General features: G+C 63.0%; 1 protein-coding gene across 1 annotated transcript in view; it reads right to left on the bottom strand.

The window, feature by feature from the left end:
• Positions 1 to 24,972, bottom strand: part of SND1 (staphylococcal nuclease and tudor domain containing 1) — a 116,923-nt gene that overhangs the window by 67,993 nt on the left and 23,958 nt on the right. The window contains exon 11 of the mRNA XM_035569324.1: positions 1,274 to 1,363. Within this exon, the coding sequence (XP_035425217.1) occupies positions 1,274 to 1,363 (90 nt within the window). The remainder of the gene's footprint in view (positions 1 to 1,273; positions 1,364 to 24,972) is intronic.

The raw sequence follows: 24,972 nt of genomic DNA, 5'->3' as shown, positions 1-24,972 counted from the left end.
TGCAAGCAGAATCTGGGAGAAAAAGCGCGGCTTTGAGCAGCAGCCAAGCAGGGCAGGGTGGGGGAGCCCTTACCCGGTGCTGCCAGGGACACGGTCTTCTTCTTCTACCCCAGCCGAACCGGGACACCGCGCCGGCCTGGCACGGCAGCGGGAAGGGGCTGGCGCTTGGCACGGTGCTCAGCAGTGCCGGCGCAGCGCTCTGCAACCTCCCTGTGGCCAGCACCGCCGGCTTGCCCTGCATGGCAAGCACCCAGCCTTGCTCCTCCGGGCTCTTGGCGCGCTGGAGCCTCCCCCGGCCATCGGAGCACCCGCGGGAGCCAGTCCTTGCCCAGACGAGGGGCGCACGGTGCCTGCAACCAGCCTGCACAGGGGTCGTGCTGGGGCGGCCGGGGCGCAGCCGCCCCTTCTCCAGCAGCACCACACTTCTAGCCCACGGACGGGGGGCTCGTGCTCCCCCGAGCTGCCCACCAGGGCATCCCCCCTGCAACCACAGTTCCTGCCCCTCGCCAGGGGCATCCCACAGCCGTGCTCCTCCCCGAGGGCACGTGGCTGCTGCCTGCAGGACTCAAGAGCCCCCAGCTGGGCAGGGAGGTGCCACTGCCCCGGCAGCACAAAGCGCTGCTGCTACTGCTGCTGCTGCTACTGCTCCAGGTGCTGGCACGAGGCTGTTTCCATTTCAGAGACCTGAGCTCTCTTCACAAGTCCCAGCAACATCCTTGCAGTTGCTTTCGAGCACGACAAGTGACAGACTTCCCATTACAAAAGTCTCGCAAGCTGCTATTTTTTTTTTTTAATATATAAACAGGGCTCTGAAATGGAAAGATGCAATTAGGCATGGAAATAGTCCTCAATGAGCAGCAGTGAGCAGCCTCGCCATGAAGGAAATTGATTTTATTTGACCATTTTATGAGCGTTTGAAAATTGCATCTTGAGCATGTGCTTCAGTAGTTAAGTGCACATTATATTCTTCATTCCCCCGAACTGCTCTAAACCAGCCTCGAAAAATATGCCAGGGAAACAAAGGAAAAGATGAAATTCTGCAGGTACACAGCCCTCCTGGATAAGCAGGACACACCACGGGACCTGGGAGGGAGCAGGGCTGAGGCATGAGGATGCTCCAGCTTTGGGTGTCTCTGGCAATTTGCTGCATGGAGCCGATCCTGCTGACCCCCAAACCATGGCGCTGTTCCCCCCCCAGCCAACCAGGCCCCCCCGGCACCACCCACACCGAGAGCGGGCAAGGACCTCGCCGCCAGCCCCAGCCCCTCCGTACCTTCTTCCCGATGAGCTTCTTGCGCAGGAACTCCCGGGCCTCGAACATGTAGGGGATGTCGTAGAGGGGCCTCAGCTTCCTGTTCTTGTCCTGCGGGAGGAGCAGAGAGGGGCACAGGTCACGGGGAGCTCCCAAAATCCCCCCATGGAGCTGGAGCATCGCGGTGCGCTCCCCTGCTCGGACGGACCCCAAGCACCCAGCACCCATGGGTGCTTCGGGAGCAGCCCCCAAGGGTGCAGACAACAGGGAAGGGGGTCATGCTGCCCGAGTGGGGCACGCCAAGCATGGCTGCCAAAAGCTCCTCAGCCCTGATCTAGGCACCACGAGCACCCCCAAACCCAGCACACCCCAAACACCGCACACAGCAGCAGCCCCTTCCCCTGCTCGCCGCCTCCCACCCAGGGCAGGGGAACATGAAACGAGGAGAGCTCGGTAATTAAGAAAGCTTGCAAGCTGGGTACGCGGCCTCTGCTCACGCAGGTTCCTGCACAAAAGTTGCTCATTAGAGGAGCTCGTTATTGGCCGTGATTAATAGCACTTGCGGGATGAGATGCCAAGGGAAGGGACGCGGAGGGCATCCCGCCGCTCGCTGCCCATCAGCAGCTCGGGGCAGCTCGCGGCGATGAAACCCCTTCAAAGGCTGAGCGGGAAGCAGTTTTCCAGCAGAAATAGCAGCGGGGACTTGAGCAGCAGCAGCGGGGCCAGGCACATCCCGCGGCATGCAGGGGGCGAAAAAGGGCCGGGGAAGGCAGGGCTGAGCCGAGCCGCTGCAGGGACTTGCAGGGCCCGGCCACATCGTGCCGCTGATCAGAATCTGCAGCAGCAAACCCGGTGATCGGTACCAGGTAACAGACACGAGCACCTACACGAGGTGCCTCCGGGATCTGGGCTGTGAGCAGACAACATCTCGCTCGCAGACCTGAGCGTTGCACGGGGCTGCGCTGGTTGAGGGAGGTGCAACGCACCCAAAACCTGCTGGGGGGACTCAAAGGACGCAGCCCGGCATGCGGCTGCAGTTTGGGTCAGTTTTTAGGTTCGCCATGGGATTTCCAAGCCCCCAGACTTGCACCGCACCTGCCCCATGGCAGAACCAGCCCCGATGCCAGCAATGCCAGCAGTTCCACGAGGGCTGCGGGTCCCCCCTGCCGCCATCACCGCAAGCGCCCAAAGCAGGTGCCTGGCGAGAGCGAGGGTGGGCGCACGGTGACATCCCTGCGTGTCCCCCCCCGTGACCCAGCTCCGGGGACTGATCAGTTCTTGGACCAGAGACGGTGCCCCTGGACCCACTGCCCTAAGGGGCTCGTCCCCCACAGGCTGTGCCAGCCCTGGGGGCAGTGCACGGGGTGACAAAACTCGCTTTAAAAGCCAACGTGCTGCTGGGCTCCGTCTCCGGAGGGCCACGGTGGCAGCTCCCCCTTGGGAGCTTCCCTGCTCGTGTCTGTGATTGTGGACAAACTGCTCGTGTCTGTGATTTTGGACACTCTGTGCTTTGCTGCACAGGCTCCAGGCACAGCGAGAGCTCGCAGACACAAAACTACACTGCCGGTTTGCGTGATCCTCATGTAAAAGGGAGACTTCTGAATTGCAGCTTCAGCCTGAGACTTCAGCCAGCCACAGCTCAGGACAACACCCGCAACAGAGGCAGCAAGTCTCCAGCGTTTTCCCTGGGGATTTCAGCAGCAAGGGGAACGTTGGAAGGCTTGGAGAAGAGCTGCAGCACTCACAGGGCGGCCACGGGTGCTCTCTCCTGCTCCAGAAGTTTTGCAATTACAGCAAAAACCCACAACCACCATTCCTCACGACTCACGCTGCCGCGGGAGCTGGCGGGGAGCGGGGCAGCCGCCGTGCCGTGCCAGCGTTTGGTGCGGCCCCGAGGCGCTGCCCACGGCTGCAGCGGGCGGGGGGGCCCCGAGCCGAGCACCGCGTTTGCACCGCAGCCAAAGGAAGAGCCGGGGCTGCTCTCGCTTGGATGGGCGCGACGCGAAGAACGGAGACGAGGCAGAGATTCGGCAGCAGCTGAAAGCGAAGGATGTTGGTGCCGGGAACGTCGCCCACCGCCGAGCCTGCAGCGCGATGCGAGGAGCAGCACCCCGGTGCTGGAGGCAGGCGCTGCTCCCACCTGCACAGCACCAGCAAGCCCTGCTGCCGTGCCCGGGGAGCACCGCACCGCCCGCTTCCCAACCAGCACCGCCGTCCTGAGGCTCGCTGGGGCTTCTGGACCCAACACCGGTGCTCAGCACAGCACCGCGGAGGCTGGGTTGGCCGCCACCAGCTCGAGGGTGGTCACAGCCGCGCTGCCAGGAGCGGAGCAGCCCCTGGCTGGTGCCTCCAAATGTCCCCACCGCTGCCTGTGCCACTGGCAGGTGGCCCTCGGCACGGAGCTGGAGCCAGCACCAGTGCCAGCACCCCAGGGTGGGCTCCTGCTGGGCACGGGAACCCGTGGCCAGCCCTGGGCAGGGTTCCATCCCTCGGTATGGGAGGTCCCAGCAGCGTGACGAGGACCCATCAGGCAGGGCAAAGGGAGGAGCTGGGTGCTGCTAGCCAGTGGCCCCAGTAAACCCTGCAGGGCTCGGCTCAGCGCAGCCGGTCGTCCCTGCTCATCCCCGTGCCCGCAGGTGACACCATGCCCAGGTTCTGTGTGTGGCACAGCCGGAGCTTGGCCATGGCTCAGAGCAGGGGTGCACACCGCAGGGCATGGGGGCTGTGAGCTGCTGCCCTCCCTCGATGGACCCGCACCTGGGACCCCCTGGACACACACCCCCAGGAACCGGAGATGTCAGAAGTGGGGCAGACCCCAGCCCTACCAGGGGTCCTGGCCACACCACAGCCATTTGACCCCGCAGCTTGAGCGCGGTCAGGCTGCAAATCCATCGGCCCCCAGATTTGCTCCCCCTTGCCCCGGGCCTGCTGCTCCTGCCTCTGTCCCTGCCTCTCCCTTGCTGCCTGGATAGCGAAGACCCATCCCGACGGCGGCGCTGCAGCAGCCCGGGGCAGAGTGAGCGCGGCGCAGCCTTGGTGCCCAGCCAGGGGAACCAAAGGGAGGAGAAAATTGAAAGGAACGAGATAAGGCAGAAGCAGCAGGAAATGAAGGAAATGAATCAGATGGGAGAGGGAGCAAGCGAACAAAGACACGACGGCAATTTCACTCCACGTTCTCCCATAATGAATGAGGCTTTGATAGAGTTTATGATCTCCTAGGCACCGCTCGCAGGCTGCTCGCTGGACCTGCTCCCTCCCCGTGCCCGTGCTGCTCAGCGCAGCCACGGGTGCTGGAGACGGTCGGATCCTGCGAGGGCATCCTGCACGCAGCAGCCAGCGGTGCCGAACCCATCCCGCAGGAGGCCCCTGCTCCACGCAGCAGCTGAAAACCCCTTTGCAGGTGCAGTGAGGACAGGACCCAGGCATGGGGTCAGCAGAGACATGATTTCTTCCCGAAAGGAGCTCTGATGCCCACTGGGTGGTTGGGCGAGGCCGGCATGGACCCGTGATGTAGGACGCTGCACCATGGCCCAGGGGGGCTTTTCCTGCGCTCAGCCGGCTTTTCACGCACGGCGGGGGCTTTCTTCTTGCCCCCAACCGTACAAAGCCAGGTGAGGGCACGGGCATCGTAAGGCCACGTTGCTGGAGAGGCTGGCTGGAGGAAAAATCAGCCACCCTGCACGGAGAGCACAGCCTCTGCCACGGGGAATGCTGGCACTGCCGGCGCCGAGCCCCGAAGGCAGCACGCAGCAGCAGGATGCGTTATTCACACCGCTCCCCTCCCCGGGGACGGAGGCGTTTCCATCACTTGGCTGGTGCCAGAAAAATTCCCAGCCCCGCGCCAGAGCTGGAGTCGAGCCGCGTGATGAATCCCACAGCGCTCGCAGCGGGGTCTGCGCGGAGCTGCCGCCGTGTCCCCCCCCCCCATACCTCCAAACAGCCCCCAGGCATCCCCGGCCCCGGCAGCACAGAGCCGGCCTCGTCCCCTCGCAGCGGGGCCGGGCTGCTCCCCGCCGAGCGGCAGGGCTGACTAACTCCTCATTTCACAGCCCAGCGCTGCAGAGCAGCGGAAGGCAGCGGCAGCCATCGCCCCGCTGAAAAAGCACCGCGCGGGGACAGCGAGAGAGCTCCTGGGGCCGGGGAGCCGGGCGGGCTGAGCCCTGCGCCGCGCCGCCGCGGGGATGCTGCTCCTCCGTGCCTCCCACTCCCATCCTGGCACACAGGGCTGTGCAGCGGGAGGGCTCGAGGGCTTGCCTCAGTCCTGGGGCACCGAGGGACACCCAGGGACACCAAGTTTCACCGAGGGAGAGCCAGGGGCACGCAGGGACAGCGAGGGGCAGCGAGGAGCCGCCTGCCCGCACAGCCGCGGCCGCTTGCGGGCGGTGACAAGCGCGCACGAGCTGCTGCTGACCTCCCCCTCCACCCCTTCCCAATTACATCCTAACAAATGCGGCGCGCGAAGCCGGCTTCCATTTACTGATTGCTGCCTGCTGCCAAATATTGATTCTTTTTCAAGCGGAGCGGTGGCCCAGACGGAGCCGTGTGCTGCCCACAGAATAAAGGGCCGGCTGCGGCGGCGTGCGGCGCCCTGTGCCTCTCTGGGCGCTGGTGACTTAAAGCATCTCGCGGGACATGCCCACGGCACGGCGCGAGGGACCCGCCAGCACAGCCAAAATTCCAGGGCAGCTGCTCGAGGGCAGAGGCTTTGCAGGGCCCAGGAGAGCTCTGGAAGCACCGAGTGCCCCAGGGGTCACCTCCCTGCTCTCCGCTCCCCTAGGCGGAGAGGAGACAGGAGCCCCGAGGTGCGGAGGAGCCGGAGCCGAGCCCCCACGCAGGCAAACCCACCCTCTCCTCCCTGCAAAGCCAGAGGCTGCCTGCTGCTCCCCAGCTCCATCCAAGCGGCTCCAGGACGTCCACCTTGGAGGCATGCGCAAGCTGCTGGCTAAATTCGGGCTCCTGCTCTGCCCGCGGGGCTCCCGGAGCAGCTCCTGTCCCCGAGTCCTCAGCGTGCTCCCGGGTGGCCCAGGGCACGCGTGGCTCAGCCCACAGGCGGCTGTCGTCCATGCGCTTCTGCAGCGTGGCCATTCTGGGATGAAAGGGGATGTGGGCAGCGGGACGTGATGGGATGTGGGTGGTGGGATGTGGTGGGATGTGGGTGCTGGGATGCAAAGGGATGCAGGCGGTGGGATGTGATGGGACGTGGGGGTCGGGATGCAAAGGGACGCCAGCAGAGGGATGCAAAAAGCTGCCAGCAGCAGGATGTGCACCGCGGGCCCCTCCTGAACCCCAACAAGGTCACAGCGAAGCTTCAAGGCAAATAACACTGCTCTGGCTCCTATCTACTGCTTTGCACAGGCAAAGCCCTGTGCAAACACCAATTAATCCTCACTAACGAACTCCAAATTTATTGCTTGTTTAAGTGTCTATCTGGCACAGGCTGTTAAGTTCCTAATCCCGTCCAAGACGGCGTTTGGGAAGGGGAGGAGCGAGGACGGGGATGTTGGGAGCGAGCAGCGAAGCCTGGCACAGCCCCGGCAGTGCCCGGCCCGCAGCGCAGCGCCGCGGGGGCTCGGCCCGCCAGCTCCGATTAAAGTCAGCCGCGAAGTGACCTGATGGCAGCTCCGCAGCCTCCGCGCGAGGAGGGCAGGGAGTTGCCAGCGAAGATGCCTGAGCTCTGCTTTTAAAGCACGGGTGGGTGACTGCCCGGGATCCCAGGGGGTGCGCCCTCCAGTCCACCCGGAGCGTGGCTGGCGGGGAACAAGCGCTCCAGGAGGGCTCCTCCACCCGCTGCTTAACCAGGGGTTTCCAAGGCTTGGGTAAAACACCGCCGCTGCATTAATGAGGAGTGGGGAAAAGCCGGCCCTGGAAGCAGCGCTCAAGTGCTTAAAAGCCTCTTCTGCAAACGCAGCTGCCGCTCTCCACGGAATTGCACAAAAGCAAACATTTGCCTTAAAAGAAAAGAAAAAGCGGTGACCTTGGAGAGACACACGGGTCCGCAGCCACGCCAATCCAGGACACTCGCCCCAGGCCGTGCCTGGGAGCCACCGCTGTGCTGGGAGCCTCCACTGGGCCAGGATGTGCAGCTGCACCAGGAACCGCCACTGCACCAGGAGCCACTCCTGCATCAGGTGCCAACGCCGCACCAGAAGCCATCACCACACCGGGAGCCACTGCCATGCCATGCCTTGTGCCGTGCCATGCCCCGCCAGAAGCCACCACGGCACTGTGCTGGCCAAGGAGGGGCTGGGTCTCCCCCAAGGCCACGTCTTGGTGACGCTGATGAAAAATGCAAACCCTTCTGCAATTCCCAGAACAACTAAAATGCAATGATCTGTGCCGGGAGTCAGATAATAGAAACATTTAAGTGTCCAATACATATCGCCCTTAAACGCTACCCTGTCAGCCACCATTAAATACCGTTTTGCTGGCCTGTAAAAATGGGATTTCATATCGGAGGGGAAGTGGCCCAGTAGATCATTCTGGGAAGCCGTTCAAGAACTTGGACACACGTTTGAGGTTTTGCAAATAAACATTAAAAATCAATATAAAAGCAAGGACGCTAACTAAATTCTACGACCATCAAACATCCAGCAATTATGGCCACATATAAAGATATTGCTTTTTTAAACCGCTTTTCCAGCCAAGAGCTTGAACCGCAGCAGCACGCCCGTAAGCTGCCCCGCTGTCTGCATGCAGCGAGGGCTCCCACGTCTTCCGCGATCCTGCAAAGCCAGGCGCCGAGCGGCAACGTCTCCTGGCTTTGGGACTCGGGGTCTGGGTGCAAGGTGCTGTCTGCAGAAAAGCTGCCGAGCCCTGGAAAGGCTGCGGGAGGGGAGGGGAAGCAGAGGTTTTGGGAAGAGCTGTCAGAGCACAGCTACAGGTGAGCGGCACTTCTGGCTCGGGCACCCTCTCCGCAGCACCGGACCCCCACGACCCCGTGGCACGGCGCATGCCAATAGGTGGCCCTGGCTCTCCCGGCTGCCAGGGGAAAGGCATCAGGCATGCAGGAAAGGGAAAAAAAAAAAAAAAAAAGGCTTATTAGCCTTATTTAATTAAAGGTGTGCAGCGAGGAAGTCGTTTTATTATCGAGCCAGTCGATGCATTGAGCGTCATCTTTGGAGTTTCTGGGGAAGGGGAGGGGGTCAGCTGCTCGCCCACACTCCTGGAAGCAGAGAATTTTAAACTGGAAATCAATAGCAGCATGCTGCTGCCCGCAGATCTGTGCCAGGAAAGCCAGGAAAAAAAAGAAAAAAAAAGCTTCTTGTTCAAAATGAAGCATGGGGGGCCCTGAAAGCGGGTCTGAGCTGCACCACCCTGGGGATGTGCGCCCTGCACGGGGCCATGAGCGCAGGGGGACGGCACCCCCGGCCCCTCCGCTTCAAACCACTCACGTGTGGCTCTAAACACGCAGCAGGACAAGTGAATTACGGCCCTCTTGTCAAATTAAAATCATTACACTGCACAGCAGCCAATTAGAGTCTATTTTCAGGAAGCCAGCGGCCCGTATCTGCCGCGAAGGATGGCGCCCTGCAACAGGAGGGGGCTGAACACAAAGCACCCGCGGCTCCTCACTGCCCTGCAGGGCTCGGGGCTCCCCGTGCCCAGCGCCCCGGTGCCCGGGTCCCTCAGACCAGGATGATGGCAACCCACCCGGCACGGAGCAGGCAGCGTCACCATCCTCTGTTTGGGATGGCTGCAAACCAGGCAGGTTTCTTTGGACCTGCACCCACGAGCAGGGACGTCCCGGCACGGAGCTGCCTGCCCCACGTGGGACATGGGACGCGGTGGGTGCCAGCGACCCGAAAAGGTCACAGAATTAAAGGCATGGAGCTGGGACACGCAGCTCTTCCCAAGGCACGGGGCGGGACCATGGTGGGGAGAGGTCTCCCCTCCCGTGCCGGCGCAATTAGGGAAGCTCGTTATTTGTTAAGCGATTAGTATGGCAAATCGACTCGAGGTGACACGGAGAACAAACTGCTCAACCCAGGGCTGCCAGCCATGGGGAACGGCCGCGAGCTGCCGGCCGCAGGACCCCGTGGGGTCGGGGGCTGCCGGGGCCCTTCCCACCCAATCCCTCCCTCTGTCCCTGCAACACCATCCCTCTGTCCTTCCCTCCCTACCCGTCCCTCCCTTCCCACCCCTCCCCGGTGCCGCGGGACCCCCGGGCGCTGCCCCCTGCCCACCTCACCAGGCCCCTCACCAAACCCCACAGCTCCACACACTGCACCCTGCACCCAGGCGCATTGCCCATGTTCCCGACCTCTTTCTCTTTTTCCAAAGCGCTCAGGTACCCTCCTGGTGCCTCCACCCACTGAAGGGAGCCCCCCGCTGCCCACCCTCTCACCCCAGCCGTTGCTACAAGGCAGCCCCCAGGGCAGAACACCCCTGCAAGGCAACAAGCTGCTGGCAGCTCTCCGACCCAGGGCAATCAGCTGCAGCAACGACAGAGCCACAAATCCTGAGCCTGCATCTGCTGCCGGCTCAGCTTCGCGCAGGGGAGCACTGCCACAGGTGCCTGGTGCCCCCCCGGAGCATCACGGCATGCGTCACGGTGCGCCTGCGGGGGGAAGGATGCGACCCTCCCCCGGGGTGCGGGGCTCCCTCCTGCGGGCAGGGAAATCCCCGGGGGCAGCAGCGTGGGGGATGCATTAAAAAGTCCTCGAGTGCCGCCCTGCTCAGCGCCCCACACGGGGAGCTGGGAGGCCGGGAGAGCAGCGCGGCACGTCGGCGGCCCCAGCCCTCCCGCCCCCGCGCAGCCTCGGCTGAACCCGGCACGCTCGGCTGGCGGGGACGTGCCGACACGACATCCATCAGCGGGGACAGCGAGGCGGTGACAGCGAACACGGCGCCGTGCTCCTTGCTGCCGTTACAAGCGTGTCCGACACCGGGGCCCGGCTACGGGGCTTTAAAGAAGTGACCGCAGCCGGCAAGCAAAAAAAAAAAGCACGCTGCTGCCGAGCCTCCGGGGAGAGAGAGGCTTTTCCCTGCCAGAGGCTCTGCAACGCCTCGAGGCTTTGTCTGCAAGGACGCGGAGGCATGCGCTTGGTTTAACAGCACACGTGGGGACGTGGGGGCAGCACAAGCACCGGCACCGCTGCCCCAGCGCCTCGTCCACGGGCAGGGCGGCGCTTCCGCAGGGCCAGGGACGGCACCGGGAGCAGCAGCGGCTCCAGGAGCACGGTGTCGAGGTGCCTGCAGTCCTGCAGCGCTCGCAGCCAGGACACAAGGGCGAGGGGCTCCCGCTGAAACGACCGGCGCTTTGCTCAGGCATCCCCTGCCTGCATGAGCGGTGCCAGTCCCTGGGCGCGCGGCGTCAAGTGCCGCTTCCAGCTCCTCAAGCACCTCACCCTGAGCCCTGCCTGCTCTTCTGGAGAAGTGCTCTCAGCTCCTGGATTGCCTGCGAAGCAGCTCCCTGGCAGCAGGCACTCGGTGCCAAGGCGGCACGTGCCCTGGAACACTTCAGAGGAACGATAAACGCGGGGCGGCTGCGGCTGAGCCGCAGAGGAAGGGTTTTAAGCGGCGATAAGGGAGAGAGCGCGCGCTGAGAGCCCCTGCGGGACGCGATTTACCGAGCGCTGGCACCAGCTCGGCTCCTCGCGCAGCAGCATGAGTCCCACGGCGCCAGCACGGAGGGGTGGCTGTCCCCCAGCCCCGGCATTTTGGGGTGCCACCATCACCAGCAGCTATCGGTGACCCCCGAGGGGCTGCACGGGAGCAGCACAATTGTCGCAGCAGCCGGCCGCTGCTGAGCCTGGCGAGCGGAGGCAGCCCCGGCTGCGGCTCTTTTCCCGCTGGTCTCAGAGAGGTGAGGGGAAGATCAAAGCATCTCGGTGGATATTCCTTCAGTTAACGAGAACAGCCAGAGTTACAACCGTAAGAGGATTAGCCGCAAGCAGCCATTCTGGGAGCTCCATAATACTCAAAGGCTTCAGGGCAAAAGGGCACCTCTAAACTAATGGGGGTCAGGGAGAAGCTTCCCCCGGGTGCCTGTTATCCCGCAGCTGCTGCGGCAGGGTCACTCCCACCTTGTTCCCGGGCCCCAGGCTGTGGTGGGAGGGCAGGCAGGAGGCTCAGGGAGCCCCAGCACATCGCTCACACAGCTTGTATGTGTGACAGCCTCGTCCCGAAGGTGCCCTGCGCCTGCTCCCCTCTCTGTCCTGGGCACCCCGGGGGTGTCCGCGCTCCTCCCCGGTGCCCCAGCAGCCGCGCACAAATTCTGGGAGAAATTCGGAACTTCTCCATTTGCTACAGCAGTGACTACAAGAGGAGAGCAGAGCGGCCAGGTGCTGCACAAGGGTGCCATGGCGAGGCAGGCGGCAGCAGCACCAGCACAGCTCGCGGGGACGAGCGCCCCAGCACTGCCGAGCACACAAGGAGCCAAGTGAACCCAGAGTTTGGAGGGGAAGAGGAATGAAACCACACGGGTATAAAATGGGGAGGAATGGTGCCCATGCAGCCTCTGGCACACACCAAGAGCCCCCAAAACCAGCAGCCCCCAACCCTGCACACCACGGGGCTCCCAGCACCAGCCACAGCAGGAACTGGGGGGGGTCGCCCCAGGGCTGAATCGTCCCCACTGCACCCAGGTGGGTGGCAAGCCCTCAGGTGGGTGTTGGAGCACCTCAGGCCGAGGAATGGCTCCAGCATCATTAGCAGGGTCCAATTAAAGGCAGCAAACCAAGCTACTTCTGAGCTGAACATCTATAGCAAAAAAAATAGAGAGGTCCCCATTTTAATCGCTTTCATTATCAAAACGGACTCCCTGCTGGAGCCTTGTAATTGGAAGCCTACCATTTTAACGAGGTTTGCATTCTGTCAGAGCGCATTGGCAGGGCGAGGAGAAGCAGCCCTGCTTCGGGATCCCCCAGCCCTGCAGCGGGTGCAGAAAGGTGCCCCCAGCGCCCCGGCACCCACCCAGCCATTCCCAGCCCACTGTGAGTACGCCTGGTGCCTCTCCATGGCATGGGCATGAGTGCGAGCAGAACGGGGCGATGCTGCCCTCCTCCTCCTCCTCCTCTTCTTCCTCCTCCTCCTCCCCAAAAGCCAGGCTGTGGAAGCATCCATCGGCTGAAGCACCGCCAGAATTGCACGTGGACAGACATACATCCCTGCAGTGGCCGGAGGGCACCCTGGCACCGAGTCGTGGGTATCGCACCCGCAGCATGTGCGTGGGTCGAGCCACAGCTCCTGGCACAGCCCAGCGCCGGGCTGAAGCCACGCACATCCCCGGTGCCAGACGTCCCCCTGCAAGCCGGTGTCCTTGGGGTGGGGGCCAGCAAAGTCAGGGCAGGAGAGCGAGCAACCTGCAGAAAGCAGCTACCAGGAAGGGCAACGGCTCCATCCAGGCCTCTTCCCATAAAACCGATCCCGTGACCATCCTCCGCCTCTCCCATAAAACCCTTCAGCGCCCAGCCCAGTATTTATGGTGCTGCGGGGACGCCCTCCCCAGGGCTTCGGGTCCCCGCGCTCCTGAGGACTCTCCAGCAACCGTCAACCTCCATCAAGCCTGAAAGCACTCGCTAAGCCTTTCAGGAGAGGCTCTGATTTACACCTTTTACCCCCTAATCATGGGGGTCTCCTCCTCTGCTACATCGCGATGGGAAGAGCAGGGGGAGCCCCTGCCCCGCACACCACAGCCTCCGAGGGCGCAGGGCTTTCTGCTTTTCAGCCCAGCGGGGCGCACACCGACTGCCCAACGTCAAGGCTGGGGTGACGTCCCCACCGGTCTGACCCACAGACACCGGACACGGACAGACAGCCGCCCGCCGCCGTGCCAGAGCCATGGGTCAGGAGCCCCGAGCCGCCCGGGTGCTGTTCACGCTCCTTTCCCCAGGCTAAGCCGTGAGCTTTGCTCCTCTCCGGAGGCAGCAGCAGCTGTTTAGGCCGGGAGCCCCCTGCGCACAGCGTGACGGATTTCACCCCACGCTGGGAAAAAACAGCCAGGAACACAGCCCCTGCTCCACGAGGCACGGCACAGCACCAGCACCAGCCCGGGAGCGCGCAGAGGCAGCAGGCGAAGCAGGACGCGGGGTTTTCTGCAGGGATTTCAGCCTCTGCAGGCAGCGCCTTCCACCAGGCGCACGCAGCTCTGCGGGGACCCTGACCTCGCTCCCCCTCGTCCCGCATCCTGCAGGGGACGTCGCCCTCGCCACCCCCGCCGCATGAGAGCCACGCATCCTGCGGGCAGCACCGCGGCGTCCCGGGGCAAAAAGCAGGCACATCACCAGCAGCTCCGGCTGCCCCGGGAAGCAGCCCCCCCGCCGGGCTCAAACCCAAGCAGGGGCGCAGCCGAGGCTGAGGCAGCCGCACTCCTAATTGCTTGCGAGAGCTGAGCGCTTATCTCCCGCCGCCACTGTGCTCAGCGTCCCTAATTCCTCAAAAGCCGGCACAAAAGCACGTTTCTGTTCGCAGCCTGGGCTTCTGCAACCGCTCCGTGCCGCGGCCTCGCTCCTCGCCCGCAGCAGCGCGGTTTGGGAAGGGGAATGGCAGCGCAGGGGCCGGAGCCAGCGGCAGGGTCCCCGCACCCCTGCATCGCTGCGTCACGCGCCTGCTGCCATCGCCTTAGCAGCGGGCTCCAATTAATAGTGCTCGTCTCGTCGGCCTCAGCTGCAGGTTGAGCGGGCGCCCTCTCGGGAGCTGGCTCTCCTGCAGCAGAGGGATGGGACGGATCCTGCCCGTGCAGCACCGGGACGAGCCGGCTTCACCACGGGAACTCCTCCAAGCCCACGAGCACCTTCAGCACACCGAGGGGCCAGCGGCCACGGGGCAAGCACCGTGCCCCAGCCCACCCGAGGGAAGGCTGCTCACCCCCAGCGCCCCGCTCCCAGCCCCGCAGGCTGACGGCTGCGCTCAGCCGCAGCCCGGGGCTGCTCCGGGAATTGTGAGATGGTGGGGAGGGGACCTGGAGAGCCCCAGCCACGGGGAGCTCCTGCGTGAGCAGGATCCGGGTTAGCAAGGGCTGAGCTCTTGCGGCACACGTGTGCTCCGAGGGGGTGCCCGGGCAGCGCTGGGGACGAGGGGAGCGGGCAGCTCGGGGCCGTGGCGGAGCCTCCACGGGGAAATAACAGAGCCCCCGCAGAGCAGCCACGGGACGCACAGAAACCACGTGCAATCGGTGCCCTCGCCAGCTCTCTCCCAGCACAAAAATAAAAAGCAAAAGTGCACGTGCTGCTTTGGCACAGAACTTCACGGCGAGCACCGGCCCCCTCCCTGCTCCTCCACATCCCCCGGGCGGCCACCCCGCCGCCCCCGGGACCCCCGGAGGCAGACCCCGGCGGCGAGGCTGCGAACAGCTAATGGAAGTTATTTATTAGGCGATTACCAACCTGGCTGTGCCTGCGCCGAATTAAGATAATTTGTAATTACGCGCAACGCTTTTAGAATACAGCACGCTTATGTTTTTAGTCACTTGTTTTATTAAATTAAACGCTCGGGCTAATTACAGGCATCCTTTGGATATCTCCCTCTCAACTATCGACAATCGGGGAGCCTGTCGCCAGCAGATAGCGTGTTTATTGCTCCGAGTGTGTTTGCTCACACAGGAACGTTCAGGGCTGTAATCAGCAACTATAAATTACATCGTTAAGAACGGGATCACCCTCTGCAAGGAAAGCCTCTGCTTAAACCTATCAAAATTCCTACGGAAAGTAATTTCTAAGCGACTGAAGTTTTTGTTTCATGACTATTGGAGGAGAATGGCTGCAGACGGGGGAGGTTTGGGAAATAACTCCCAAATTCATGAATCTCCGCGCAGCCGCGGGAAGGAGCGCCGCGCCACGCGTGCGGCTGTCGCCATCTCCTCCAGCTGGGAAAACGGGGGAGCATCTTTTTGTGCCAGTGGGAAACCCAGTGCCCCTTCCTCTCATGTTGCGCAGGAACTAATCTGAAAAATCATCTGAGTACAAAATTGCGCATCAATGGGGAATTCATTAGCTGGTGGTGCTTTGGCAACTCGCACAGACAAAGAGCTACCTCTCCACGGACGAGGAGATAATGTCGTCGCTAATGAGGAAATTGAGATGTGTAAAAATACTCAGCAATTTCAGAAGGATCTTTTTTTTTTTAATTTTAATTTTAACCACCACAATACTTGAGTTCTATTTTCAGTGAAGCCGTCTTCCCACAGCCAGGCCAAGGGAGCAGCAAAAAGCACCTGGCGCAGGATGCCCTCAGATCACCCGCAGCCGGCCGCGTGTTCACGAGCACCAAGAGGGCACGGGGCTGGTGGGCAGCGCTGCCCAAACGTGGGATGGCTCACTGCACCCACAGCATCTCCCCAGCAAGGTTTTGTCCAAAATAACGCTGTTTCATTGGATTTATGATTGACACCTGCTTGCCCTAATGCAGACCCTCGGAGGGCTCATGTGACATTTAAAAAATATTTTTCCTCGGTGGGTTCGATGGCTCCTCCTTTCCAATTGCTTCTCTTTTGCCTGAAGCCTCAAGAGGCTCAAGGGGACCTGAGCCCCCCCGGCGCTCCCCCCAGCAATCCCAGCTCCACACGGCAGCAACGGGAGTGGGCAAAAACCATCCCCTGCGGTGCTCCAGCTCCGGCACCGCCGCGTTCACCCTGCGCCTCTCCACCTGCACCCATTGGGCAGCAGAGCCTTGCACTGACACCGGGAATTAAACTTTCAGCTGGTAGCTGGCAAGCCATTAGGTGTCATCCTCTGGCGTTCCCAGGCCATAAATTCCTCTCGTTTGAACCAGGGAGATGGAGCATGCCACCTGAGCCTCCCCTTCTCACGACACCCCTGCAAGCCGTGCGGAGCAGCATGGCGGTGGGGCCAGGGGGGCTCGGATGCGACTCCCCGAGTGCCAAGCCTGGGGATGCAAGGCCATGCAGACAAGTCGGGGCAAAAGGAAGAAAAAAAGGAATCCTGGTTCCTGCACAGAGCAGGAATAGCACCGGGCAGCACCGGGGCACTGCGGCTGTGCCTGCAGCTGGCCCCACAGAGGAAATGCACCCAAAGCACCGGGAGAGGCGCGGAGCAGCAGAGGAGCAGAAAAGAGGAAAGTGCAGGGGTCGGAGGCATGGTGGAGACCAGAGAATAGCAACCGGCAGCAGGGCTCGGGGCTCAGTTCGCCACCCCTTAATCCCAGCTGCTGGGCTGCAAACGGAATGATTCGGGGCCGAAACCCTTCAGGCTGGCCCCATTTCATCAGGGTGAAGATGAAGGGAACGCAGCTTGGGAAAGGCAGCAGAAAGCCTGGCTGGCCCTGCTTAGGATCGCAACAGAAAACCGCGCCAGCCCCAGCATCACACCCAGTCCCCAGGGTCCCCAGGGCTTGGCTGCAGCAGCTGCAGACGAGTGCCGGGCCGGCAGCACGCCAGCACCGCCTGGGCAGCTCCTGGGGCTGCTCCTGTGTCCAGCACCACCAGGACCCGGGCTGGGCTGCGGCACGCTCATGGCACACTCATGGCACAAAGCCTGCAGCAGGGGGATGCCCGTGCCAAGCCGTGCTGCAATCCAGCCACAAGCAGGGAGCCACCTCGGAAAGAAGGTGGCTATGCAGGAGCAGCGGCACGGCACGGCACGGCACAGCACGGCACAGAGCAGCTCCAGGGCCAGCCCTGCCCGCAGACCGGGACCGGGCTGTGCCTGCGGTGCAGCAGCCAGACCTCGACCAGGGCAGGCGAGGCGCCAGCCCCGTCCCCGCTGCGCGCTCTTGCAGCTGGAGGAAGCCTTCAGGAAGGAGCAGGCTGCCAGGCCGCGCTAGCTCCGGGGCTTTGCACGGCAATCACATCCTGCACTGCCTTCCGAGCCAGAGGGAAACGATGAAATGGAGCTGGCGGTGCCGGGAAGAGGACTCCTGCCAGCCGGGGGAGGCAGCGCAGGGCAGCAGCAGCAGCACCCTCAGTGCCACTGGGCGCCCACGCTCCTTTGGCCACGGGGTCCCACTGCACAGCGTGCAGGAGGGAGCACGGAAAAACAGCAGCTGGCAAAATCACCAAACCGCGACACTTTTCATCTGGAGGAAGGGACCAAATCCCTGGCGTGCCATGGAGCACCCTGGATACCCCGAGTGGCCTCTGGCCCTGCACTGATGCGGAGTCTGGGACCAGCACCGGTCCCTCCTGGCAGCAGCAGAGGCTCTACCACGGCACAGGCCACCGAGGGTCCCTCCTGCCACCCTCTGTGCCCAAAGCACTTCAGGGATTTGCCCAACACGAGCCCTAGGCACCGACTTTGTTCCCACCCAGGCAATCGGAAACTCGTTAAAAAGTGCAAAACCCACTGAGGAGCAGCAGACTGGCTCCATAAACGCTCTCATCAGCACATAATGGGGCTTTTATGCTATTTTCCAATGGAAAAGTAATTTATCGTCCCCGGTCTCGCAGGGAAGTGATTCGATAAGCTAATTGTCCCAACCGGCAGCACTGTGGGCGGCTCGCACGGCTGGCTGCAGGCGGAAGAGTAACTCTGCCCACAGGCGAGGCAGGGGGACAGACGGACACCCCGAGCGCTGGTGTTGGTGAGCACCCGCACCGTGGCATCACCCCAACGTATGGCGCACGTGCCACGACACACGGGGTTACCCCAGACCCTCCAGCCTAATGCAGGAGGGACTGGGGACAATGCAGACCTTGCAAAATGGTGTTTAGGAGAGGCAATTTTAGGATACCCTTCAGATGCCAGGCAGGGAACTGGAGGGCACAGGCACGCGCGGGGTTCCCCACACCGTTCCCATGTCCTCAAGCTCCCCAGTGCGTCCCGCCAGCCCTGCTGCTCCTGCAGCTCCTTGAACCGCTCCCGGCTTCTCCCAGCACTGCAGGTGCTGCCGGTGCCGGAGCGGCAGCCGGGGCAGGACTGCTCGCAGCAGGCATGGAGCCACAGCCGCTGAAACTCAGAGCAAGCATCGTCTGAAAGTCATCACCGAGTGGCTCGGGGTGGCACGGGCAGCAAGCCCAGAGCCCCCAGTGCCAATTAGCCGTTTGCTGATGACCTCTGGTGAGGATTAAACGTGCTGGAGGAGCAGGGCTGCCTCTGGGAGCAGGCACTGCTGCAGGCACCGCAGAGCGATGCTGCGGGGCACCGAGGAAGGGCTCGTGCTGCGTTCTGGTCTCGAGCAGCATTTTGGCTGATCCAAGCACAAGGAGCGTGAAAATGCAGCTGTCGGTCTCAGAATGGGGCTGGTTCTGTAGCCAGGCATCGGGATGCTCGGCGAAGCCTGCTGGAAACGCTTCTGCTTCGTTTCAGCCCTAAAAGCGGCCCCGAGGTGCCGGGGACTGACTCTACTCAAAGCCCAAGACCCAGAAACGCTCGCAGGCTCCCTGCCACGGGTCTGGCAGCCATGTCAGGATTTTAAAAAACCTCCATTCTTTCCAAACCGTTAACCCGAATTTTCAATGATACTGCAAAACCCGACCGCTTCATCACAGCGCTGTCACTCGGCAGACTGCGCTGCCCCGGCCATGCTGCTGAGCGCCCCTTTGGAGCACGGTGTGGGGGAGCATCCTCCTCCCACCGCATCCCTGCTCCCGGGGACTTCTACGTCTGCGTGCACCGTGTGTGAGCCGGTGAAGCTCAGCACGGTGCTGAGCCGCGCACCGAGCCGGCAGCCAGGCAGGGATGCATTTTAATTCACCCGCAACCCCACTCAGCCCGCTCCGCAGAAGTCAGCAGAAGACAAAGCCCTATTTAAGCACAACGTGCCGAAACTGCTTGTGACGGGGGAAAGAATAGAAGCAAGGGAAAAGTAGGCCAGCAGAGCCCGGGCCAGGCGGGAGGCAAAAAGCTTTTAAGGACGGAGCTGGTGTCCCCTCTGTGTGGCCCAGGAGAGGGGACCCCACGAGCCACCACCACCGGGGCACGGGCACCCCATCTTGGAGTGGCCACGGGCACTGCCTGCCCTGTTTCTCCACAACATGCCCCATCTCCTCTGCACTTTCATCTCATCCATCCCAGATTTCACAGGATCGCACTTGGGCAGTTCTGGCCAGGTTTAATTCTGGCACACGGTGGCTGCCATGAGGCTGGGTCCGTGCTCAGAGCCTGCAGCAGAGGGGAAGGGGTGGGAGCTGCTCAGGGGAGAGCTTCCCCCCCCCCACCCCGTGCTCTTACATCCTCCTTTTTCCCTTTCCCAGCACCTTTCACAGAAGGGGAAGGGCACGCAGCTGTGCACCACAGGACGATGCAGGCAGGAACACCCCTTACAACCCAGTGCTCCTCTGTACCCGCATGCAGCCTCTGCGCCAGGAACATGATTTGGGAGCCAGGTGCTGACCGCGTGCTGCTTCGCACCGAGCGTGCCGGGGGGGAGCAGGGTCCTTGGTGCACCCCCAGCCCCCAGTCCCCGCGGTGTTCCGGGTGCTGAGCACGTCCCCTCCCCACTGCACCAGCTTTAAAATAGGTCGGCGCCGTGACCCACTCCCCTCCAGCACACGGCGTGCCGCTGGGCTGTTTCTTGGGGGCAAAATAAAAGAGAATGGTAAAATTGAGCCTGAGCTGGCAGAGCGGGTCAGGGCCGGGGGCAGGCAGAGCCTCCCCAAGGCAGGACACGGCCACGCTTCTGCTGCCCTGCTGGGGAGGCAGCGGCTTGCAGCGAGCAGCCCATGCAGAGGGGGGCTGTGGGCATCAGCAGGGCCCCTGCTCTCTGAAGGCTTCGTTCTGAGCACGTTGGGAAACGTCCAGCCACGAACAGATCTTCGCAGGCTGATGGCAGGGGCCAAAGCTTTGAGCAGCACCGCACAGCCGGAGAGGTGCGGGGAGGGATGGGCCAGCAGCAAAATGCGGCGGTGCTGGGGGCACCGAGCTCTCCATGCCAGCCACCATCCCCTCTGCAGGGACGGGGGTGCCTTTGCCATCCTTTGGGCTGGAGGTTGAAGAGCTGAGATAAGGCAGCAGGCGTGTGCGCCGAGCTGCAAAGACGACACCGGCTCTGAGGCAGCGCCTCCGAGCACACCCACGTGCCAGCACTGCCCCGCAGCGTGCGCCCCCGGTACCCCCAGCAGGGTGGGGGCAAGCCCAGAGATGCGGCAGGGCCAGGGGCGATGCTGGGAACTTGCGGGGCACCGCAGAGTCACTGCTGGCAGGGACGGCTCTGACAGCCACCCGGATGGAGCAGAGACTCCCAAAGCCATCCACTGCTGGAAAAAAAACGAGCGGCTTTTGCAGAGGCAGGTCGGTCGCATACCTAAAATCACGGGCTCAAGTTTCCCGAGGCACAAGGGTGCTGTTGCTAGGCACGACGTTAATTGCACAGTTCAGCAACGTGGCAGGATTGCACAGCTCCTCTCTAATTTAGTGCAATTTAACCATCAATGGAGGATTCACAGCGGCTTCCTGATGAGATCAAAAGGTCAAAGCTTCATCCTCCCATCAGCAATTCCGTGCTCACCCGCCAGACTGAGAGGCATTTGCCACCGCCACAGCACTCCCGTCAGCCCCAGCCACCCCAGGAAGCCGGGGCGAGGCGTGCAGGACGGCCGGGTCCGAGGCTCGTGCGCTGCAAGCCCCGCAGTCCCCAAGGCTCGCCAAGTGGTGCAGCACCAGCTCCTCGAGCCTGGAGAGCACGAGGCGCAGCCCCATGGGGGTCACCTGCCTCGATGCAAGCTGGCAGCTGCCGGGATCCTCCTCGGAGCATCGGTGTCAGAGCACCAGGCACTTCTGCTGGGTCAGAAGAGTGACAACACTTAAACGTACGGCGTTCGGGAAGCATTTTAGCACAGCCCAATCTTCGGGGCGTATTACTTACACGGCATCAATGAGACCGAGCGCTTAAGTGCTGCCGCGATTCGCACAACATATGGTGTGGACGCTTCTTCCTCCCGGCGATGCGCCCTGGAGCTGTGCGCTGTGCTTTGCCTGGGGCAGGGAGCCTGTCCCCCCCCGGAGCCCGTGCCTCAGGAGCCCGTCTCCCCCAGCCAGCACCAGCCACGGGCCCGGGGGCTGGCCGGGTGCCTGCAGACCTCAGGCAATCCCCAGCGCTCCGCTTCTTTTCTTTTTGCTTGGCTTTGCTCTGTAAGCCGCGAGCAATTTACCGGGACGCCAGAGGCACTAATCCCCAGGGGAACCCAGCTGTGCCAGCTCACTCACATGAACCCACCTCGGATCAGGACCTGCGCCTGGCCCCGGCACAGCCCCGAGAGCCAGGCTCTCCTCGTGCCGTCGCGTGGCCGCACGTAGCCGGGGTGAAAAACCCGCCTGAGGTGAAGCAGCGTGACCTCGCGGGGCTCCAGCCTGCTCCCTTCTGCAGGTGCAGAGAGGTTAGGACGAGGTGCCCAAGACAGAACAGCGGGAGAAGGGAGAACAGCGCGGCCGGGGCTGCCAGAACACCTGCACACCGCTCAGGGAGGCTCTGACCGTAACGGAGCGGAGCGCCCGCTGCGGTGATCGCCCCCGTCCACAGCACCCTGAGCTGCCGGGAGCCGGATCCTCACAAGCCGAAGCTGCAGACCACGTGCCAGACAATCGCCTTCCAACAGTGGGAAGACTTGGGGGAGGGCAGAGAAGAACTGCTGAGAGAGATGCAAGCTAATCATTTTTACACTAGAAGGAGCATGCTGCCCGGAGGGCAAAAAACAGGTTGCAAGAACATGCTGACTTCATGCGTCTTCGCCCTGGAAGCTATTGCAGCCCCTATTAAATATTGATCAGGAAACTCCAGTGCCCCCACTTTCTGCTCCCGCCTCTCCTTAGCTGCACCTCTCCTCTGCCAATATTTAGAATACATTAGGGCCATATGCCTGAGCACTTAGCATTTTACGCTGCACTGCTCCGCTGGCGAAGCCGCGCTCGCCGCGCGTCCCATCCATGCCCGCAATCAGTTCTGTTACACGATACATGGATGAGTTACTGTGATCCTTGTAGCTGTAATTTAGCGGAGATGAGACACTGATGAGTTCGTGGTTTTGTTTCTCATTAATCTTTTATGCTCGTTGAGTGCGGTGTGCTTTTCGTAGTACAAGCCCTGCTCGACAAACAGGGAAACAAGACTGTCTCTGCAGGCGGACCCCGCTGCCGCGGGAGGCCATCCCTCGCCGCCGGGCAGGGTGCGCGGCGGCTGCGGCAGCCTCGGATTCATCTCCAGGCGCAGTGACCCCAGCCGAGTGCCACTCGCAGGGGGTGAGCTGCAGAGGACGGGGGACGTCCTCACCGCACCTCCTGCGGGTGACGGTGTCAGGCTGGAGGTCCCAGGGAGCGCGGTGGAGCTGGGGACCCGCAGGCTCCTCCAAGGCTCGTTGCGCTGAGCCGCCCTCCTCGGTTAGTGGAAGGAGGGAGGCGCCGAGAGCGGCCCAAAGCAATGGGAGAAGCCAGGAGACGGACGTTAAGCAAAGGAAACGAGGGATGGACAGCCCTCAAGCTCGGGGCAGCCTGGATGGCCCTGGGACGGACAGCAGGAGGGCGCTTGGTGCCAGAGACCGGCAGCAAGGCGCCGGGCAGGGAGGGGACATCGACAGCGCCAGCCCAGCCTTGCCGCCGCTGCCCTACGAGCGTCCGGAAGGGGAAACCCCATGCACAACCCACCTCACCACAGCCTGGGTGCATCCCAACACAGCTCCTGAGCCCCGGCCCAGTGCTGGAGGGGCAGGGGGGCCGCTTGGTGCCCCCCACCAGGGTCACGCCGCCTGCCAAGCCGCACGCAGCCCCTGCAGGAGGGCTGGCTGCAGAGAGCATCGGGCAGGCACCTGCAAACCGCGGCCGAGCAGCCGCAGTGCGCGGAGCCACGTCCTGGACAGCCCGACCTGACCAAGGGGCGCAGCGCTGCGGGACAAAGCTCCTTTCTGGGGGCAAAGCAGCTAAAAACAGGCGTGATGTGACCCCTCCTGAACAGCTTGCTTCCGAATCTTAAAAGGGGTTATAAATCCAGCTCCAACAGAGCCCGAACCAGCAGCTCGAGGGGTGCGGGCTTCCCCTGACCCCGAGATCCATCTCCTGCCTGTCCAGGGCCACGTGGACGTCAGCGGCTCCGGCTGTGCTGGAGGCGGCCGGCAGCAAGCTGGGCAGCTCGCTCTTACAAAGCACTTCCAGCCTCACATAAATATCTTGGCAATCAGCAAGTGACAGGGAAAGGAGCAGAGAGAAAGTACCGCAGTTCAATGGGGTTTGAGTAAAATATTACTCTTTCTAAAATCTGCTGGAGCGTGGGAGAGACTGAGCGATAAAGGAGGGGGTGCGGGGACTCGGCGATCCCCGGGGGGATGCGGGAGCGACCCTGGCAGCTGCCCCGGCGCCCCGCAGAAGGGGCTCTGCCCTCACCCGGGCTCCGCTTTCCATCGGGAGGCGGCAGAGCCGGGGCGGAGGTCACGGCGCCGAGCCGCAGAGGCCAGGTTGGACAAGAGATTCCGGGCACAGGGAAACCTCGTCAGGACTCCAACAGCGGCACCTCCGGGAGCCGCCTGGTTGCAGTCCAGGTCGCTGCCCCAGCGCCGACCTCCGGCGTCCTTGCTCTCTGCAGGGGACTCGCCGTGCCCGGCTGGGCAGAGGGACAGGGCCACGTGCGCTGCGCACAGCATCCTGCCCCCGCGGCTTCCATCCCTCCGTTCTTCTCACCTCGAGCAGCGAGGAAAGGGGACTGCCTGCCCGCTGAAGCAGCGAGCCAGCCCCGGTGCCAGCTCTGGGCTAGGAGCCCAGCCAGCGCCCGCGGCGGGGGCTTCCCATGGATGCTGAGCATGGCAGCGATGCTCTCGGCGGGAGGGAGGCGCTGAGCAAGCACCCAGCTGCAGCTCCCTGTTGCAGGGCGTCCCAGTTTCGTCTCCGACAGCCTAACGCCAGGCAGGGGAAGGGGAAGGCACACGGCCAGCGGGTGGGTGCTGCTGGGCACCAGTCCCCGGGGAACGGCGGGAGCTGGGATTCTATGGGGTAGGGGAGCAGTGGATGTACCGTGCCCCCATGTGCTCACCGGGACGGGCAGGAAAGGTGCCTGCCTCTCTCAGACAAGTGGAGATGCTGAGACCCCCAAGCAGGTTAGGCCTGATGGCACTGGGGCTCTGCCATCACACGCAGGCTCCCCATTCCTCTAATCCCGCTAATCCCTGGCTGCGAGTCCTCCCACCGGCAGGGACCTCGTGGTGGGTCCCTGGGGATGCGTGGGGCCGTCTCAGCCAAAAGTTCCCTGCTCTATCAGCAGCCTAAGGAAAAAAACTCAGCCCCAAATCCATCTGTTTTTTTTTTTTTTTTCCTCTGAAGCCATTTCCAGCTTCCCTACGCTTCCAGCTTCTGACTGCTTTGTGGGAGTGACGGTTCCCCTAAGCTTGCCTGGTGCGGTGACGGCCGCCAAGGCGCACGTCGAGCTTGCAGTTAGCGGCCACTGTGCCAGGAAAGCTCCAAGCAGGCACGAGCTCTTGCAGCAGCTGCCCTGGAGGCACGGTCGGGGGCTGCGGGGGCTGGCAGAGCCTGGGGCTGAGGAACGGGCACAGCAGCATCCTGCGACCAGGGCGAACAAGGCAAGCCAGGCAGCCGTGGCTTGAGATGCTCACAAAATCCAGCCCGGCTCCATCCAGGCAGCCCTTGAAGAACTCCCTCCCGGTCGCAGCCCCAGCCCCTGCCGCCCCGTCAGCCTTATCTGCGCGGCGCAGGCGGCAGCAGGGATCTTCCCCAGGTGCTGGAGACGTGGCACAGGCAGCAGAGGAGCGGGGACGTCCCCACTGCTGCTCCCGCTCCCCTTCCTCCACCTCCCTCCAGCTCTGGAGCCAGGCAGGGGCAGCGTGGCCCTGGCAGCCCTCGTGTCCTGCACCGCTCCAGCCAGGAGGCACCGGCCCCGTTCAGGCCCCCAGC

The sequence above is a fragment of the Cygnus atratus genome, chromosome 1, assembly GCF_013377495.2.
Source record: "Cygnus atratus isolate AKBS03 ecotype Queensland, Australia chromosome 1, CAtr_DNAZoo_HiC_assembly, whole genome shotgun sequence".
NCBI classification, from domain to species: Eukaryota; Metazoa; Chordata; class Aves; order Anseriformes; family Anatidae; genus Cygnus; species Cygnus atratus.
Note: the sequence above shows the minus strand (reverse complement) of the source record. Positions and strands in the feature narration are given on the sequence as shown.